This window comes from Bombina bombina, chromosome 1, assembly GCF_027579735.1.
Source record: "Bombina bombina isolate aBomBom1 chromosome 1, aBomBom1.pri, whole genome shotgun sequence".
NCBI classification, from domain to species: Eukaryota; Metazoa; Chordata; class Amphibia; order Anura; family Bombinatoridae; genus Bombina; species Bombina bombina.
The window spans coordinates 89046707-89068005 of NC_069499.1; the positions used below are offsets into that span (position 1 = coordinate 89046707).

The 21299-nt window shown below is 37.9% G+C and overlaps 1 protein-coding gene across 1 annotated transcript in view; it reads left to right on the plus strand.

Moving 5' to 3' along the window:
* SYNE3 (spectrin repeat containing nuclear envelope family member 3) overlaps positions 1 to 21299 on the plus strand; it is a 256474-nt gene that overhangs the window by 55172 nt on the left and 180003 nt on the right. The window contains exon 2 of the mRNA XM_053708894.1: positions 13059 to 13215. Coding sequence (XP_053564869.1) covers positions 13072 to 13215 — 144 coding nt within the window. The 5' untranslated portion in view covers positions 13059 to 13071. The remainder of the gene's footprint in view (positions 1 to 13058; positions 13216 to 21299) is intronic.

Below are 21299 nucleotides of genomic sequence, written 5' to 3' on the forward strand. Positions count from 1 at the left end.
AAAATAGTCCCAGTGCTCTGCTAAACGTGCACAAAAAATAGTCCCAGTACTCTGCTAAACATACATAAAATATAGTCCCAGTGCTCTGCTAAACAAGCACAAAATGTAGTCCCAGTGCTCTGCTAAACATGCACAAAATGTAGTCCCAGTGCTCTGCTAAACGTGCACAAAATATAGTCCCAGTGCTCTGCTAAACATGCACAAAATGTAGTCCCAGTGCTCTGCTAAACGTGCACAAAATATAGTCCCAGTGCTCTGCTAAACATGCACAAAATGTAGTCCCAGTGCTCTGCTAAACGTACACAAAATATAGTCCCAGTGCTCTGCTAAACATGTACAAAATATAGTCCCAGTGCTCTGGTAAACATGCACAAAATATAGTCCTAGTGCTCTGCTAAACGTGCAAAAAATATAGTCCCAGTGCTCTGCTAAACGTGCACAAAATGTAGTCCCAGTGCTCTGCTAAACGTGCACAAAATATAGTCCCAGTGTTCTGCTAAACATGAACAAAATATAGTCCCAGTGCTCTGCTAAACATGCACAAAATGTAGTCCCAGTGCTCTACTAAACGTGCACAAAATATAGTCCCAGTGCTCTGCTGAACATGCACAAAATATAGTCCCAGTGTTCTGCGAAACATACATAAAATATAGTCCCAGTGCTCTGATAAACAGGCACAAAATATAGTCCCACAGTGCTCTGCTAAACAGGCACAAAATATAGTCCCAGTCCTCTGCTGAACATGCACAAAATGTAGTCCCAGTGCTCTGCTAAACGTGCACAAAATATAGTCCAGGTGCTCTGCTAAACATGCACAAAATGTAGTCCCAGTGCTCTGCTAAACATACATAAAATATAGTCCCAGTGCTCTGATAAACAGGCACAAAGTATAGCCCCCCAGTGCTCTGCCAAACAGGCACAAAATATAGTCCCACTGCTCTGCTGAACATGCACAAAATATAGTCCCAGTGTTCTGCTAAACATACATAAAATATAGTCCCAGTGCTCTGCTAAACAGGCACAAAATATAGTCCCAGTGCTCTGTTAAACAGGCACAAAATATAGTCCCAGTGCTCTGCTAAATGTGCACAAAATATAGTCCCAGTGCTCTGCTAAATGTGCACAAAATATAGTCCCAGTGCTCTGCTAAACAAGCACAAAATATAGTCCTAGTGCTCTGCCAAACATGCACAAAATATAGTCCCAGTGCTCTGCCAAATGTGCACAAAATGTAGTCCCAGTGATCTGCTAAACATGTACAAAATATAATCCCAGTGCTCTGCTAAACAGGCACAAAATATAGTCCCAGTGCTCTGCTAAACAGGCACAAAATATAGTCCCAGTGCTCTGCTAAACATGTGCAAAATATAGTCCCAGTGCTCTGCTAACATGTGCAAAATATTTCTGGGATAAACAATAGCAGAAACCCAAAGAACTGGCAAAAAGTCTTTAACCACTTTTTTGGATAATTCTGCCACCCCTAAAAATATGTGCTGTTTGGCCCCCTGGTAGTGGAAAGATTGGAATTATTTCTTGTGACCTGGCTTACTCACTGGAAATATTGTTCTGTAAAATATAGTAATCATGCAGGGCTCTGATGGAGGGAAGCTGGAACGGCCAGCGGTTTGAACTTTTATATTTGAACTGTTTCCGTTAGGAATGCTTTTTGTGTGTGTGTGAAGAATTCAAATACAAAGAGGATCACGCACAGTTTGATTGCTAATGTGGAAAAACTAAAATGTTATAAGACTGAACTTCAGTTTATTGTTTAGTTTCTCACACTGCTGCATTAAATTTCTGTTTATTTTAACTATACTTGTAACATGTATATTTTTACATTGTATTAATATTTCTGCTTGTTTGTTTGTCTATTGATCTATCTATCTATCTATCTATCTATCAATCTATCTATATATATATGGATCTATCTATCTGTGGATCTATCTATCTATTATCTATCATTCTATCTTACTATAATATATCATTCTATTTATCTATTATCTATCATTCTATCCATTATATATATATATATAATATATATATATATATATATATATATATTATATATATATATATATATATATATATATATATATATATCTATAATCTATCTAGCTATTATATATCATTCTATATATATATATATATATATATATATATAATGTATCTATCTATCACTATCTATATCTATATATCTATGTATCTATCTATTATCTATCATTCTATCTATCTATTGATCTATCTATCTATGTATCTATCTATCAATCTATCTATGGATCTATCTAACTATCTATCTGTGGATCTATCTATTATATATCTATCTATCTATCTATCTATCTATCTATCTATCTATCTATCAAAATCTATTATCTATCTATCTATCTATCTATCTATCTATCTATAATATATAATTCTATCTATATGTCTATATATGGATCTATCTATCTATCTATTATATATATATATATTATCTATCATTATATCTATCTATAATCTATCTAGCTATTATATATCATTATATATATATATATATATATATATAATTTATCTATCTATCACTATCTATATCTAACTATATATCTATGTATCTATCTATTTATTATCTATCTATGGATCTATCTATCTATCTATCTATCTATCTATCTATCTATCTATCTATCTATCTATCTATATATATATATATATTTCTTTCATGTAATTAACAAGAGTCCATGAGCTAGTGACGTATGGGATATACATTCCTACCAGGAGGGGCAAAGTTTCCCAAACCTTAAAATGCCTATAAATACACCCCTCACCACACCCACAAATCAGTTTTACAAACTTTGCCTCCAAGGGAGGTGGTGAAGTAAGTTTGTGCTAGATTCTACGTTGATATGCGCTCCGCAGCAAGTTGGAGCCCGGTTTTCCTCTCAGCGTGCAGTGAATGTCAGAGGGATGTGAGGAGAGTATTGCCTATTGAATGCAGTGATCTCCTTCTACGGGGTCTATTTCATAAGGTTCTCTGTTATCGGTCGTAGAGATTCATCTCTTACCTCCCTTTTCAGATCGACGATATACTCTTATATTTACCATTTCCTCTACTGATTCTCGTTTCAGTACTGGTTTGGCTTTCTACAAACATGTAGATGAGTGTCCTGGGGTAAGTAAGTCTTATTTTCTGTGACACTCTAAGCTATGGTTGGGCACTTTATTTATAAAGTTCTAAATATATGTATTCAAACATTTATTTGCCTTGACTCAGAATGTTCAACTTTCCTTATTTCCAGACAGTCAGTTTCATATTTGGGATTATGCTTTAATTATCATATTTTTCTTACCTCAAAAATTTGACTTTTTTCCCTGTGGGCTGTTAGGCTCGCGGGGGCTGAAAATGCTTCATTTTATTGCGTCATTCTTGGCGCGGACTTTTTTGGCGCAAAAATTCATTTCCGTTTCCGGCGTCATACGTGTCGCCGGAAGTTGCGTCATTTTTTGACGTTATTTTGCGCCAAAAATGTCGGCGTTCCGGATGTGGCGTCATTTTTGGCGCCAAAAGCATTTAGGCGCCAAATAATGTGGGCGTCTTATTTGGCGCCAAAAAATATGGGCGTCGCTTTTTTCTCCACATTATTTCAGTCTCATTTTTCATTTGCTTCTGGTTGCTAGAAGCTTGATGTTTGGCATTTTTTTCCCATTCCTGAAACTGTCTTATAAGGAATTTGATCTATTTTGCTTTATATGTTGTTTTTTCTCTTACATATTGCAAGATGTCTCACGTTGCATCTGAGCCAGAAGATACTACAGGAAAACCTCTGCCTGCTGGATCTACCAAAGCTAAGTGTATCTGCTGTAAACTTTTGGTAGCTATTCCTCCAGCTGTTGTTTGTATTAAATGTCATGACAAACTTGTTAATGCAGATAATATTTCCTTTAGTGATGTACCATTGCCTGTTGCAGTTCCCTCAACATCTAAGGTGCAGAATGTTCCTGATAACATAAGAGATTTTGTTTCTGAATCCATAAAGAAGGCTTTGTCTGTTATTTCTCCTTCTAGTAAACGTAAAAAGTCTTTTAAATCTTCTCTCTCTACAGATGAATTTTTAAATGAACACCATCATTCTGATTCTTTGGACTCTTCTGGTTCAGAGGATTCTGTCTCAGAGATTGATGCTGATAAATCTTCATATTTATTTAAGATGGAATTTATTCGCTCTTTACTTAAAGAAGTACTAATTGCTTTAGAAATAGAGGATTCTAGTCCTCTTGATACTAATTCTATACGTTTGGATAAGGTTTTTAAAGCTCCTGCGGTTATTCCAGAAGTCTTTCCTGTTCCTAATGCTATTTCTGCAGTAATTGCTAAGGAATGGGATAGATTGGGTAATTCATTTACTCCTTCTAAACGTTTTAAGCAATTATATCCTGTTCCCGCCTGACAGATTAGAATTTTGGGACAAAATCCCTAAAGTTGATGGGGCTATTTCTACCCTTGCTAAACGTACTACCATTCCTACGTCAGATGGTACCTCGTTTAAGGATCCTTTAGATAGAAAAATTGAATCTTTTCTAAGAAAAGCTTATCTATGTTCAGGTAATCTTCTTAGACCTGCTATATCATTGGCTGATGTTGCTGCAGCTTCAACTTTTTGGTTGGAAACTCTAGCGCAACAAGTAACAAATCGTGATTCTCATGATATTATTATTCTTCTCCAGCATGCTAATAATTTCATCTGTGATGCCATTTTTGATATTATTAGAGTTGATGTTAGATTTATGTCTCTGGCTATCTTAGCCAGAAGAGCTTTATGGCTTAAGACTTGGAATGCTGATATGGCTTCTAAATCAACTCTACTTTCCATTTCTTTCCAGGGAAACAAATTATTTGGTTCTCAGTTGGATTCTATTATTTCAACTGTTACTGGTGGGAAAGGAACTTTTTTACCACAGGATAAAAAGTCTAAAGGTAAAAACAGGGCTAACAATCGTTTTCGTTCCTTTCGTTTCAACAAAGAACAAAAGCCTGATCCTTCGTCCTCAGGAGCAGTTTCAGTTTGGAAACCATCTCCAGTCTGGAATAAATCCAAGCCTGCTAGAAAGGCAAAGCCTGCTTCTAAGTTCACATGAAGGTACGGCCCTCATTCCAGTTCAGCTGGTAGGGGGCAGGTTACGTTTTTTCAAAGAAATTTGGATCAGTTCTGTTCACAATCTTTGGATTCAGAACATTGTTTCAGAAGGGTACAGAATTGGTTTCAAGATGAGACCTCCTGCAAAGAGATTTTTTCTTTCCCATGTCCCAGTAAATCCAGTGAAAGCTCAAGCATTTCTGAATTGTGTTTCAGATCTAGAGTTGGCTGGAGTAATTATGCCAGTTCCAGTTCCGGAACAGGGGATGGGGTTTTATTCAAATCTCTTCATTGTACCAAAGAAGGAGAATTCCTTCAGACCAGTTCTGGATCTAAAATTATTGAATCGTTATGTAAGGATACCAACGTTCAAGATGGTAACTGTAAGGACTATATTGCCTTTTGTTCAGCAAGGGAATTATATGTCCACAATAGATTTACAGGATGCATATCTGCATATTCCGATTCATCCAGATCATTATCAGTTCCTGAGATTCTCTTTTCTAGACAAGCATTACCAATTTGTGGCTCTACCGTTTGGCCTTGCTACAGCTCCAAGAATTTTCACAAAGATTCTCGGTGCCCTTCTGTCTGTAATCAGAGAACAGGGTATTGTGGTATTTCCTTATTTGGACGATATCTTGGTACTTGCTCCGTCTTTACATTTAGCAGAGTCTCATACGAATCGACTTGTGTTGTTTCTTCAAGATCATGGTTGGAGGATCAATTTACCAAAAAGTTCTTTGATTCCTCAAACAAGGGTAACCTTTCTGGGTTTCCAGATAGATTCAGTGTCCATGACTTTGTCTTTAACAGACAAGAGACGTCTAAAATTGATTACAGCCTGTCGAAACCTTCAGTCTCAATCATTCCCTTCGGTAGCCTTATGCATGGAAATTCTAGGTCTTATGACTGCTGCATCGGACGCGATCCCCTTTGCTCGTTTTCACATGCGACCTCTTCAGCTCTGTATGCTGAACCAATGGTGCAGGGATTACACGAAGATATATCAATTAATATCTTTAAAACCGATTGTTCGGCACTCTCTAACGTGGTGGACAGATCACCATCGTTTAATTCAGGGGGCTTCTTTTGTTCTTCCGACCTGGACTGTAATTTCAACAGATGCAAGTCTCACAGGTTGGGGAGCTGTGTGGGGATCTCTGACGGCACAAGGAGTTTGGGAATCTCAGGAGGTGAGATTACCGATCAATATCTTGGAACTCCGTGCAGTTTTCAGAGCTCTTCAGTTTTGGCCTCTTCTGAAGAGAGAATCGTTCATTTGTTTTCAGACAGACAATGTCACAACTGTGGCATACATCAATCATCAAGGAGGGACTCACAGTCCTCTGGCTATGAAAGAAGTATCTCGAATTTTGGTTTGGGCGGAATCCAGCTCCTGTCTAATCTCTGCGGTTCATATCCCAGGTGTAGACAATTGGGAAGCGGATTATCTCAGTCGCCAAACGTTGCATCCGGGCGAATGGTCTCTTCACCCAGAGGTATTTCTTCAGATTGTTCAAATGTGGGGGCTCCCAGAGATAGATCTGATGGCCTCTCATCTAAACAAGAAACTTCCCAGGTATCTGTCCAGTTCCCGGGATCCTCAGGCGGAGGCAGTGGATGCATTATCACTTCCTTGGAAGTATCATCCTGCCTATATCTTTCCGCCTCTAGTTCTTCTTCCAAGAGTAATCTCCAAGATTCTGAGGGAATGCTCGTTTGTTCTGCTAATAGCTCCGGCATGGCCTCACAGGTTTTGGTATGCGGATCTTGTCCGGATGGCATCTTGCCAACCATGGACTCTTCCGTTAAGACCAGACCTTCTGTCTCAAGGTCCTTTTTTCCATCCGGATCTGAAATCCTTAAATTTAAAGGTATGGAGATTGAACGCTTGATTCTTGGTCATAGAGGTTTCTCTGACTCCGTGATTAATACTATGTTACAGGCTCGTAAATCTGTATCTCGAGAGATATATTATAGAGTCTGGAAGACTTATATTTCTTGGTGTCTTTCTCATCATTTTTCTTGGCATTCTTTTAGAATACCGAGAATTTTACAGTTTCTTCAGGATGGTTTAGATAAGGGTTTGTCCGCGAGTTCTTTGAAAGGACAAATCTCCGCTCTTTCTGTTCTTTTTCACAGAAAGATTGCTATTCTTCCTGATATTCATTGTTTTGTACAAGCTTTGGTTCGTATAAAACCTGTCATTAAGTCAATTTCTCCTCCATGGAGTTTGAATTTGGTTTTGGGAGCTCTTCAAGCTCCTCCGTTTGAACCTATGCATTCATTGGACATTAAATTACTTTCTTGGAAAGTTTTGTTCCTTTTGGCCATCTCTTCTGCTAGAAGAGTTTCTGAATTATCTGCTCTTTCGTGTGAGTCTCCTTTTCTGATTTTTCATCAGGATAAGGCGGTGTTGCGAACTTCTTTTGAATTTTTACCTAAAGTTGTGAATTCCAACAACATTAGTAGAGAAATTGTGGTTCCTTCATTATGTCCTAATCCTAAGAATTCTAAGGAGAAATCGTTGCATTCTTTGGATGTTGTTAGAGCTTTGAAATATTATGTTGAAGCTACGAAATCTTTCCGTAAGACTTCTAGTCTATTTGTTATCTTTTCCGGTTCTAGGAAAGGCCAGAAAGCTTCTGCCATTTCTTTGGCATCTTGGTTGAAATCTTTAATTCATCTTGCCTATGTTGAGTCGGGTAAAATTCCGCCTCAAAGATTTACAGCTCATTCTACTAGGTCAGTTTCTACTTCCTGGGCGTTTAGGAATGAAGCTTCGGTTGACCAGATCTGCAAAGCAGCAACTTGGTCCTCTTTGCATACTTTTACTAAATTCTACCATTTTGATGTATTTTCTTCTTCTGAAGCAGTTTTTGGTAGAAAAGTTCTTCAGGCAGCGATTTCAGTTTGAATCTTCTGCTTATGTTTTTTGTTAAACTTTATTTTGGGTGTGGATTATTTTCAGCAGGAATTGGCTGTCTTTATTTTATCCCTCCCTCTCTAGTGACTCTTGTGTGGAAAGATCCACATCTTGGGTAGTCATTATCCCATACGTCACTAGCTCATGGACTCTTGTTAATTACATGAAAGAAAACATAATTTATGTAAGAACTTACCTGATAAATTCATTTCTTTCATATTAACAAGAGTCCATGAGGCCCACCCTTTTTTGTGGTGGTTATGATTTTTTTGTATAAAGCACAATTATTCCAATTCCTTATTTTATATGCTTCGCACTTTTTTTCTTATCACCCCACTTCTTGGCTATTCGTTAAACTGATTTGTGGGTGTGGTGAGGGGTGTATTTATAGGCATTTTAAGGTTTGGGAAACTTTGCCCCTCCTGGTAGGAATGTATATCCCATACGTCACTAGCTCATGGACTCTTGTTAATATGAAAGAAATGAATTTATCAGGTAAGTTCTTACATAAATTATGTTATATATATATATATATATATATTATATATACATATATATATATATATATATATATATATATATATATATATATATATATATAAAACTATATATTTATGTATCTATCTATTATCTATCATTCTATCTATCTTCTAGCTATCTATCTATGGATCTATTTATCTATCATATTTTATCTGTCTGTCCTATCTATCTATCTATCTATCTATCTATCTATCTATCTATCTATGGATCTGTCTATTATCTATCATTCTATCTATTCTTATCTGTTATCTATCTATCTTTCCATCTATTATCTATCATTCTAACTATCTATCTATCAATCTATCTATTATCTATCATGCTATCTATCATGCTATCTATCGTATGTATATTCTTATCTTTTCCCTTTTTTATTTGTAGGTCTGTTATTCTTCCTTCCTTCTCTTTTATTTCCTTTTTCCTATAACTATTTTGGTAAACTTACAATAATAGCATTAATGATAATTTACAGAACCACCTATCTATCTAATCATCCCCTATCAGCTTCATAGTAGTGCATAAGCAAGGTTTGCTGTGCTTCTATGTACTTTGTTGCTGTTCCAATCCATCAAATATCCAGTGCAAAAACATTGCATAGCAACTCAGGCATTTTTTCAGGCTTCTTTTTCATTCTAGTGCACTCGAGCTGCCCTTTAAATAATTAAAACCACTCAGATTAGTATACAATAAAAGGGACAAAGAAACCAGTGTATCGCTGGCTTTGCAAGATAATTTGTGCAACATTTTTACTGGCCTTGTAATGAAAGAATATGCGGCAAAAGCAAAACATTACAATTAATGGATTTAACCCCTTAAGGACCAGCAACGTACCCTGTATGTCATTTGCCTTTTTTTGGGACTTGATTGATTTAAAGTGCGGTCTTGCCGCCAGCGTTGAGACTGCTCTATTCCACAAAGCCTGCTGGAGGGAGGGCATTAATAGTGTGTTCTTGCTAGACTTGTGCTATTATGTCCTGAAAAAACCCTTAATGATCAGTGACATACAGGGTACATTGTGGTCATTAAGGGGTTAATATTGCTTATGATGCCTGATGTAGACTATAGCCATCTTCATTTCATTATTCAAATTCATAAATGTATGTAATTATGTATTAACATTTTAACTATCCAAACACTTTCTTGCAATCATAAATGATTAGTTTGATGTAGAGCTGACACAACTAATCGATAATTATCGATTATCAAAATAGCTGTCAACAAATCTCATTATCGATTAGTTGGTGTGACATTAGTTGGTCTGTGATTAGTTGGTCTGCGATTAGTTGGTGTGCCATTAGTTGGTGTGCCATTAGTTGGTCTGCAATTAGTTGGTGTGCCATTAGTTGGTCTGCGATTAGTTGGTGTGCCATTAGTTGGTGTGCCATTAGTTGGTCTGCAATTAGTTGGTGTGCCATTAGTTGGTCTGCTATTAGTTGGTGTGCCATCAGTTGGTGTGCCATTAGTTGGTGTGCCATTAGATGGTGTGCCATTAGATGGTATGCCATTAGTTGGTCTGCAATTAGTTGGTGTGCCATTAGTTGGTGTGCCATTAGTTGGTCTGCCATTAGTTGGTCTGCCATTAGTTGGTCTGCAATTAGTTGGTGTGCCATTAGTTGGTGTGCCATTAGTTGGTTTGCAATTAGTTGGTGTGCCATTAGTTGGTCTGCCATTAGTTGGTTTGTGCATGGCACCAGCTGCCTTACTCTGATGAGCCCCTGCCCATGGTATTGTGTTTTATGGTTATGTCCTTAGCTTAAAGGACGTCTACTTTTCACTTTTTAGGACAGTACAACTATTCCTGGCTTATGTGCAAGGAGTCATCATTTGAATTGCTTATATTAAATCAGGAGATTTAGGGCATGATATAGTGCTGAACTTGTTATTTGCACTTAGCCCTAGATTGATAGGAGTTATTTGAATTCATGTGCCCTATTTTCTGCATGCACAATTATTAGCGGATTGCTTGCTATTGCTGATTATATGTACTGTATAGATAAATGTTATTGATATATAGTCCATAGTGCTTTTGACTTAATTTTTATTTAAAATTTTAATAAATTGTGATATGTACCAGATTCAACCATTATTTTAAGAGCGGACTAGATAGTTTTTCCCTAACCTTATAGCTGGTTATTTACCATTGCATAGATATTTTTATGGTAGAATGAAGTCAAGGCTTACTTTATTGAAAGGCCCATCGCCAAGGAGGAAAACCCTTTGCATTGGTGAAGAGCAAACAAAGATAAATATCCCACCTTGGCAAAATTGGCAAAGCCCTACTTATACATCTCAGGCACCTCAACACCATCTGAACACCTCTTCTCTGCTGCAGGCAAAATAGCTTGCAAAAAGATATCCAGCCTCAGCCAGGAGCGTGTGGACATGTTGACATTATTGTATTTCAAAGCAAAGTTTCTGAAAGTGATAAACCATAATAGTGTACCTCTTTCTTGTTCTACCTCTTTTCAACCAGTGTGCTTTTGTTTTGCTTAAAGTGAAGGTAAAGTTATGTTAGTCTCTATCCAGAATTCCATTTATTTGGTAAAAATAACATAGGTCTCATTCATCATTTCTGTTAATTATTGCTTTAAATCGAGTTATCAAAATTTTTCCGGCAATTTACTAACCTTGTTTATTCAACCCGTTTTTTGGGGATTTTTTTTCATTGCAGTCAAGTTTTTAGCTTGTCCTATTGAAATTTAGGCCGTTAGGTGGCCGTCACTGCACATCATCTGCCTACTCATTAAAGAGCGCATGTGCAACTAATTTTTTTCATTACATTCAACACCGCGCGTGCTCCCGTGCGCATGCATTCTATTTACAGGTCTGAATCTTTAAGTCATCAGCATCGTATAAATGATAAGGACAAGCGCATCATTAAATTGCAGATGATGCGCAGATGAAAGTGAAATGGTCGAGAAGTGCATGTGCAGTTAAAAGCTGCATCGGGAACGCGCTTTTGAGAGACGTAGAGAGCGGGTGGGACTGCTCTATACGTCACTAACCTAAAAACACGGAAATAGGGGTTAGGAGGAGGCAGCAGCGAAACGGTAGGGATTTATAAAGATATATATTTTTAAAACTAGCGATGTAATAGAGAAATAAACTGATTCTATTATATTAATATTAACAAATGCAGTGCTGTCTTCTGTAAGTAAAAACTTTACCTTCACTTTAATTATAAAAATGTGTTCTGCTGCTTAATAATTGAACAAACAGGTGTGTTAAGGTAAAGTTTTAGTCTGAATTTTATATTTGTAATACTAATTTTGGGGATTTTATTTTAATTACAGGGAAAAAATGTTTTTTTTTTTCATCCGAATAGTCGATTAATCGAAAAAATTATTGGTCGATTAATCGATTATTAAAATAATCGTTAGTTGCAGCCCTAGTTTAATGATATTATTATTATCAGTAGCACTATTTTTTACATTATTGTTTCTGTAAAAATTTTCCCAATACTTAAGCTATGTTTTTTGGTCATTTTCCAAAATGTATGTTAAAAAAATAAAAAGAAAGAAAGAAAGAGAAGCATTGTATACTAACCAGGAGTTATGGCTGATTAAAAGATAATAAAAATCCCACAATAAACATCTACAAATATGTTTTCAGATAACTTGTGATACTGCTGTAGTATTGTCCCCATGAAAGGTATAGGTGCTGTTAAAGGGACAGTATACACTACGTATATATGTAATAGACACTACTGAAAAAATCCAGTATAAAACCTTTTAAAAACGTACTAAAAAGCTCCCACTTTAGCACTTGTTGATGAGGTTAGCCCGGGACACCCACTGAAACGGCTGAGAAATCAGGAAGAGCAGAAACTCCCCCCCCCCCCCCTGCATATGTAACGACACATTACACAAACAGGAGCAAGCAGAAATCTGTAGACTTAAAGGGACACTGTACCCAAATTTGTTCTTTTGTGATTCAGATAGAGCATGACATTTTAAGCAACTTTCTAATTTATTCCTTTTATCAAATGTTCTTTATTCTCTTGGTATCTTTATTTGAAATGCAAGAATGTAAGTTTAGATGCCGGCCCATTTTTGGTGAACAACCTAGGTTGTCCTTGCTGATTGGTGGATAAATTCATCCACCAATCAAAAACTGCTGTCCAGAGTTCTGAACCAAGAAAAAAGCTTAGATGCCTTCTTTTTCATATAAAGATAACAAGAGAAAGAAGAAACATTGATAATAGGAGTAAAATAGAAAGTTGCTCAAAATTGTATGCTCTATCTGAATCACGAAAGAAAACTTTGGGTCCAGTGTCCCTTTAAGTCTACATCTGATACTGTGGGCTTGGTTAGTGGTCTAAAAATCAGCACAATAAAAAATCAGCACACTATACACTGTTACAAATGTATATAAATGGATCATCTAAAAAACATTTATGCAAAGAACAATCTTGTGTACAGCGTCCCTTTAATGAACCAAGGATGCATTTAGATGACAATGCATTAATAGAATTATTTATTTTTCAGCCCCTTTGATGCAATGACTCAAATTCTTCAAGATGAGTTTGAGACATCCATAGAAAATGCTGAGTCCTGGATGAAAGAAATCCATGGGAAGTTAAAGGAAAATGATAAAACAGAGGGTCCCAGATCAGCCTTGGAATTCAGACTACGGGAGACAGAGGTAAGTCACACACAGGACACTTTATGTCCTAGTTCTGAATGATTCCTAAACCAGCTGTAAGTAAGGATCACAACTTAATAAGATCATATTTAATTCAATACTCATAGTTAAGGGACAGCATACTGTAAAATTGTTTTTACCTTAACGTGTTTCTAATGACTTGTTATACCAGCTGCAGTGTATAAAATGTATGAGAAATATGTCCTTCCTTTATTTTGATATTTAAAATAGCTGTTTCTGTTTGTGGAAACCACAACCCATCAAAATGGGTTGAGGTTGCAGGCAAATTAAATATTCATGGTTTATCACTTTCTGTACACACACATATGGCTAGATTACGAGTTGTGCGTTAGGACCTGTTAATGCTGCTTTTTCAGCCTAACGCTGCTTTTTCACTACCGCTGCTATTACGAGTCTTGCAGGTTTAGGGGCACCGCACACTTTTTTGGCCTTACCGCAAAACGACTTACGTAAACTTCATAAAGTCTTTTTTCTATGGGACTTCCATAGCGCTGATATTACGAGTCTTGTCCTGGGAGGCCAAAAAGTGAGCGGTACACCCCTCTACCTCCAAGATCCATAACGCATTCAAAAGTCAGTAGTTAAGAGTTTTTATGGTACAAAGTGCTAAAAAGTACAACCTAACACCCATAAACTACCTATTAACCCCTAAACCGAGGCCCCTCCCGTATCGCTAACACTAAATAAAATTTTTAACCCCTAATCTGCCCGCTCCGGACATCGCCGCCGCAACTATAATAAACATATTGACCCCTAAACCGCCACACTCACCCCTCGCAAACACTAGTTAAATATTATTAACCCCCTAATCTGCTGTCCCTAACATCGCCACCACCTACCTACATTTATTAACCCCCTAATCTGCCGCCCCCAACGTTGCCGCCACTATACTAAATGTATTAACCCCTAAACCTAAGTCTAACCCTAACACCCCCTAACTTAAATATAATTACAATAAATCTAAATACAATTTAATATTATTTACCTAAATAATTCTATTTAAAACTAAATACTTACCTATAAAATAAACCCTAGCTAGCTACAATATAACTAATAGTTACATTGTAGCTAGTTAGGGTTTATTTTTATTTTACAGGCAAGTTTGTATTTATTTTAACTAGGTAGAATAGATATTAAATAGTTATTAACTATTTAATAACTACCTATCTAAAATAAATACAAAAGTACCTGTAAAATAAAACCTAACCTAAGTTCAATTACACCTAACCTTACACTATAATTAAATAAATTAACTAAAGTAAAAAACAATTAAATAAATTAAATTAAATTAGCTAAAGTACAAAAAAGAAACACTGAATTACAAAAAAATAATAAACAAATTACAAGATATTTAAACTAATTACACCTAATCTAATAGCCCTATGAAAATAAAAAAGCCCCCCCCCCATAATAAAATAAAAACCCTAGCCTAACTAAACTATCAATAGCCCTTAAAGGTTCTTTTGTGGGACATTGCCCCCAAAGAATCAGCTCTTTTACCTGTAAAAATTTTCTTACAAACAACCCCCCCAAAGGTAAAACTCACCACCCACACAACCAAACCCCCCAAATAAAATACTATCTAAAAAAACCTAAGCTCCCCATTGCCCTGAAAAGGGCATTTGGATGGGCATTGCCCTTAAAAGGGCAGTTAGCTCTTTTGCGGCCCAAACCCAAATCTAAAAAAATAAAACCCACCCCAATACACCCTTAAAAAAACCTAACACTATCCCCCTGAAGATTGACTTACTGTTCTGAAGACCGGACATCCATCCTCAAGGAAGCGGCAGAAGTCTTCATCCAAGTGGGCCGAAGTCCTATACAAAGCCGGGAGAAGTCTTCATCCAAGCCAGCCGAAGTGGTCCTCCAGACGGGCAGAAGTCTTCATCCAGACGGCATCTTCTATCTTCATCCATCCGACACAGAGCGGTTCCATCTTCAAGACATCCGACGCAGAGCATCCTCTTCAAACGAAGTCTTCTTACTGAATGACGGTTCCTTTAAGTGATGACCACTTCGCCTGGCTTGAATGAAGACTTCTCCCGGCTTCGTTAAGGACTTCGGTCCGGTTGGATGAAGACTTCTGCCGCTTCCTTGAGGATGGATGTCCGGTCTTCAGAACAGTAAGTCGATCTTCAGGGGGTAAGTGTTAGTTTTTTTTAAGGGTGTATTGGTTGGGTTTTATTTTTTAGATTAGGGTTTGGGCCGCAAAAGAGCTAACTGCCCTTTTAAGGGCAATGCCCATCCAAATGCCCTTTTCAGGGCAAAGGGGAGCTTAGGTTTTTTTTAGATACTATTTTATTTGGGGGGTTGGTTGTGTGGGTGGTGGGTTTTACTGTTGGGGAGGTTGTTTGTATTTTTTTTTTTTTACAGGTAAAAGAGCTGATTTCCTTGGGGCAATGCCCCACAAAAGGCCCTTTTAAAGGGATACTAACCCCACATTTTTTCTTCATTATTCAGATAGAGCATGCAATTTTAAGCAACTTTCTAATTTACTCCTATTATCAATTTTTATTTGTTCTCATGTTATCTTGATTTGAAAAAGCAGTAATAAAAGGTTAGGAGCCGGCCCATTTTTAGTTCAGCACCTTGGTAGAGCTTGCTGATTGGTTTGCTACATTTAGCCACAAATCAGCAAGTGCTACCCAGGTGCTGAACAAAAAATGGTCCGGCTGTAAAGCTTACAGTACTGCTTTTTCAAATCAAGATAGCATGAGAACAAAGAAAAAATGCTAACAGGAGTAAATTAGAAAGGTGCTTAAAATAGCATGCTCTATCTGAATCATGAAAGAAAAAAAATGGGGTTAGTATCCCTTTAAGGGCTATTGATAGTTTAGTTTAGGCTAGGGGGTTTTTTTATTTTTGGGGGGGCTTTTTTATTTTGATAGAGCTATTAGATTAGGTGTAATTAGTTTCAATATCTTGTAATTTGTTTATTATTTTCTGTAATTTAGTGGGGGGGGGGTTGTACTTTAGCTAATTTAATTTAATTTTTTAAATTGTTTTTAATTTAGTTAATTTATTTAATTATAGTGTAAGGTTAGGTGTTATTGCAACTTAGGTTAGGTTTATTTTACAGGTACTTTTGTATTTATTTTAGCTAGGTAGTTATTAAATAGTTAATAACTATTTAATAACTATTCTACCCTAGTTAAAATAAATACAAACTTGCCTGTAAAATAAAAATAAACTAATTAACTAAATTAAAACAATTAAATAAATTAATTAAATTAGCTTAAGTACAACCCCCCCCCCCCACTAAATTACAGAAAATAATAAACAAATGACAAGATATTTAAATTTTTTTGATTGATGCAAGCTCTTCAGTCCTATATGGGGGGAAACGCAAACAAACATAGCCCAGCACAGCTACAGCCAAAGAATGATTGGGTGATAAATCAGAATACTCACAATTGGAGCGCACCTTAAGGGGTGCTAACCAAAAACAGGCCAGGACTTCACAGCCGCCTGGCAGACTGTCTCCAAAGTATGCAGGAACTCATCCAAAGTGAGAAATGTAATTGGTAAATGTATAATTAAAACGTGAAATAAAATAAAATAAAATGAAAAGGTAAAAAAGCAAGTGTTGATAAAATGGAATAAATGTAAAATACTGGACTGTTTTTCTAATACAGTGATAAAATGACAACACTTGCTAGTTTAAAAACCCTATACGTTTGATAGGTGCATACTAATAGGATACACCTGTTTTGGCAACTCATTAGTGTTTAATACAGGCAAGCAGGGAAGCTCCCCAGAAAAAAAGTAACTAACAAATACAATTAGGAAATGTGACAACTAAATAACAAACAAATAAATATATCAAAAGATCATAAAATAAGAAAAAAATATTATATATATAACCCACTAGCATCAACCCGTAATCAGATACGTAAATGTGCAACAATTGTTAAAGTATACTAACCTTACTTGGTATTATTGTCTGCTACATCTATGTGTGTATAGATTCAATATATTTTCATGTTACGATTATAAAAAAGTTGTTTATTTGATGCTGGATCTCATGCCGAACTAACAGCTAGAAAGTTGTCTATAGTTACCCCCTGATACGGGCAACGGACTATTCAAGCAAATCAGCAACTGTGGGTTGGAGTACGGCCGTCATATCACTATGGAAACCCTATACACAGTGTTAATACTACCTTTTCCTGTATAGTAGAAAACAAGTGGTTATGGTGATAGACCCTGACTTGCTAAAAAATGAACCCCAACAATGGGAAGAAATATAAATCAGAAGCTACGCTACGGGCTACACAAGGGGTGTAAAAAATTAAAATAGCGTGATAATAACTTTGCAATCTTATTCTTATTATCTTATTTGCTTTGTTCTCTTGATATCCTTTGTTGAAGAAGAAGCCATGCACTACTGAAAGGTAGCTGAACACATTGGGTAAGCCAGTAACATTACGCATATATGACCAGTCACTAATCAGCAGTTCCTGGGCCTACCTAGGTATCCTTTCCAACAAAGTATACCATAAGAACAAAACACAGATACAATCATGAAAGAAAAAAATTGGGTTTCAATCCTTGTAACTACAAAAAATGTGGGGCTTTCCAGTTCCTGTTTAATTATTTACAACTACAATAGTTTGAAAAACAAAATGCATCTGCATACTGTGCTGTTTTAGTGCCTTAAACTCTAAAAGGACACTAAACCCAAATTTTTTTCTTTCTCGATTCTGATAGAGCATGCAATTTTAAGCAAACCTTTCTAATTTACTCTATTACTCAATTTTTTCTTCTTTCTCTTGCTATCTTTATTCAGAAACCAGGAATGAAATGCAGAGGAGCCAGTACATTTTTGTTTGAGATCCTGGGTTATGCTTGTTTATTGGTGGATACATTTTAGCCACCAATAAGCAAGCACCTATCCATGGAACTGAACTAAAATGGGCTGGCTGCTAAGATTTACATTCCTGCTTTTTTAAATAAAGATAGCAAGAGAAAAGAGCAGGACAGCGGCGGCTAGGATCTTGTCCCTCCGGAGAGGTGACAATTCGGTCTACTCCCCTAAAGAAATTGGAGAGACCGTTTGCGGAATATTATTCTAATCTGTACCACCTTAAACCCTCGATGACTACTAAAGAGTCCTCCCCATGTGAAATAGTGAATTTCTTACAGACGCTGGGCTTACCATCCCTCCCAGACGAAGATGGAGAAGCACTTAAAGCTCCGTTCTCCCTAAATGAGCTTAATTTAGCCATTAAACACTCCCAAAACAACAAGGCTCCGGGCCCAGATGGTTACCCAACAGCCTTCTATAAAACTGTTTTAAACCGGAACTCCATGGGATTCTTCTCAAGGTCTTTTCGGAAGCCCGAGAGGCAGGCTCATTTCATAAAGAATTCTTAAAAGCAGTTATTCTGCCCATTCCGAAACCAAACAAAGATCCCTCGCAATGTACGAGCTACAGACCAATCTCCTTGATAAACGGTGATGTGAAGCTATATGCAAAGCTATGGGCTAACCGCCTTAATAGCCTGCTTCCGAAGGTGATACACACAGACCAAGTTGGCTTCACGTTTGGTAGAGAAGGCCCAGACAATTCTCGAAAAACGCTAAACATACTCACAGAAGCCTCCAGACTGAGGACACCCATGCTGGCCCTGTCGCTAGACGCAGAAAAAGCGTTTGACAGGGTCAGATGGGAGTACCTATGGCATACGCTTGCTCAATTTGGCATACCAGAGACTGTGATTACAGCTATCCGTGCCCTATATTCTTGCCCCTCAGCAGTAATTAAGGGTATGGGGTTCGCCTCCCCGGAAATATGTATCACTAACGGCACCAGACAAGGATGCCCCCTGTCACCTTTAATTTTTTCCATGGCCATTGAACCCTTAGCTCAGGCTATCAGACAATCACCTACAATAAGAGGGGTACAGCTTGGAGACGCGACTACAAAGATCGCACTGTACGCGGACGATGTTACGCTCTTCTTAACAAATCCAATAGGCTCCCTGCCAGCACTCTTTGATACTATCACTGAGTTCGGAGCTCACAGCTACTACAAAGTAAATGTCTCCAAAACAGAGGCTTTACCAGTATGCATGCCAGCTTTTGAATTGGGTATACTACAAACAGAATACTCCTTCCAATGGTCACAAACCACCATTCGGCACTTGGGGGTACAACTTGGTCCGGATCCGAAATCAGTTATTTCCATTAATTATACAAACCTCGTTAAAGAGGTCACTGAGCTTACATCCTCCTGGAGTCTTAAAGAAATCTCATGGCTGGGCCGTATCGCCTCCTTCAAAATGACGATCTTGCCAAAAATCCTGTACTATTTTCGCTGTATCCCTCTTAATATTCCTACCGCTCTAATAGATAAGCTCCAATCTCTGGGGCAACACTATATCTGGAATAAGTCCAGGCCCCGGATAGCGGCGAAGATACTTCAAAAAAGATATGAATTTGGAGGAGTTGCAATGCCTAGCATACGTGGATATTATGAGGCAGCCAGGCTTTCTCATATCACAGCGTGGGCTGACAAGGGGGAACAGCAGGGCTGGAAAAGCATAGAAACATCGGCCCTTCCCCTAGGCCTAAAGTTGGCAGACTTACCCTGGGTCCCTCAGCACTGTGTTGACAGCTTGGGGTTGCAAAATATCATTATCAGAGATAATCTGAAAGTTTGGTATAGCCTCAGAAACCTACGCGACATCGCTCCACACCCGTCTCCCATTCATTCTATACCAGCCTTACTGGCGGCTCTCCCTGACACACACATACAGCAGTGGAGCGATTGGGATCTGAAAGTGGTCTCCCGTGTATACCTATCGGACATCTTAATCCCACCCCATAATATCAGTACCATTATCCCAGAACCCCCCCCGTGGGCCTCATTCGAATATTCGAGGCTCTACGCCTTTATGATATCTTGGGGATTCCCCAAAGCCTAAACAGGCCCCTGACTAACTGGGGAAAAGCTATGGCAACTCCCTATTAGGACTCCTAGACTCATATCGTTCCACTATGATCTACTACAATCGTCCACTAATAGAGACAGACCATGGCAGCTAAGAGCTTGGGAGGGAGACTTATCCAGACCTATTTCAGATAAAGACCTATCCACAGCTATGACGTTAACAAAAAAGACGGTACACTGTGCAAATACACTAGAAGCTTACATGAAATTATTTCTAAAATGGTACTACACTCCCACGAGGCTGTCACAGATGTTCCCCACAACGCCCCCTCTATGTTGGAGGGAGTGCCTGCAAAGGGGCTCAGATATGCATATTTGGTGGGAATGCCCAAAGCTGGCACCTCTCTGGATACAGGTAAGAACCCTCTGCACCAACCTTGGGCTTTCTATCCCACTCACTCCTGCAACCGCCCTTCTACACATTTTCCCGAGGTCCGTCCCAACCCACGTTTCTAAATTTGTCATCTTTGTCCTAGCGGCCACAAAACTGGCGATAGCAAGGGCCTGGAAACAAGCCCATCCCCCAGATATATCGGTCGTTACATCTATAATGCAGGTATACGCCAATATGGAGCAAAGTTTTTATTCCCATATGGACAAGGAAGAACTGTACTGGCAGATCTGGGAACCCTGGTTTAATTACCAAGGAGCTCAAAGCTAAATACCTAGTCGAATTAAAGGCTCCAACTACCCCTACCACCATATTCTGACCCCTCCCCCCCTCTTCCCCCCTCCTCCCCCCTCCCCTCCCCCTCATGTAGTATGGAATCTCATTCTCTACCTCCCCCCGCCTCTCTTCGACCCGGGCCCCCCCCCGCCTGGAGATGCGCACTATAATTACTAGTTGTAGTACACGGAGAAGCATTCTAAGCTGACTTCACGAAATTCCTAGAAAGTTGAGTTACTGTGCAGGACTGAGGTACTACCCGGTCCTTGTATTCTAAGTTTGTTCATAATGTTTGTAAACGAGGTTTTCATAATTGTTATGTTTCTCAGTTCACATTACTTGAAATTGAGGTTTATATGGTAAGATATCTTAATTCATATTTGACATGCTTGACCTATATGCTCAGTATTTTCATTAATAGCTATATCTACTGTGTCATTA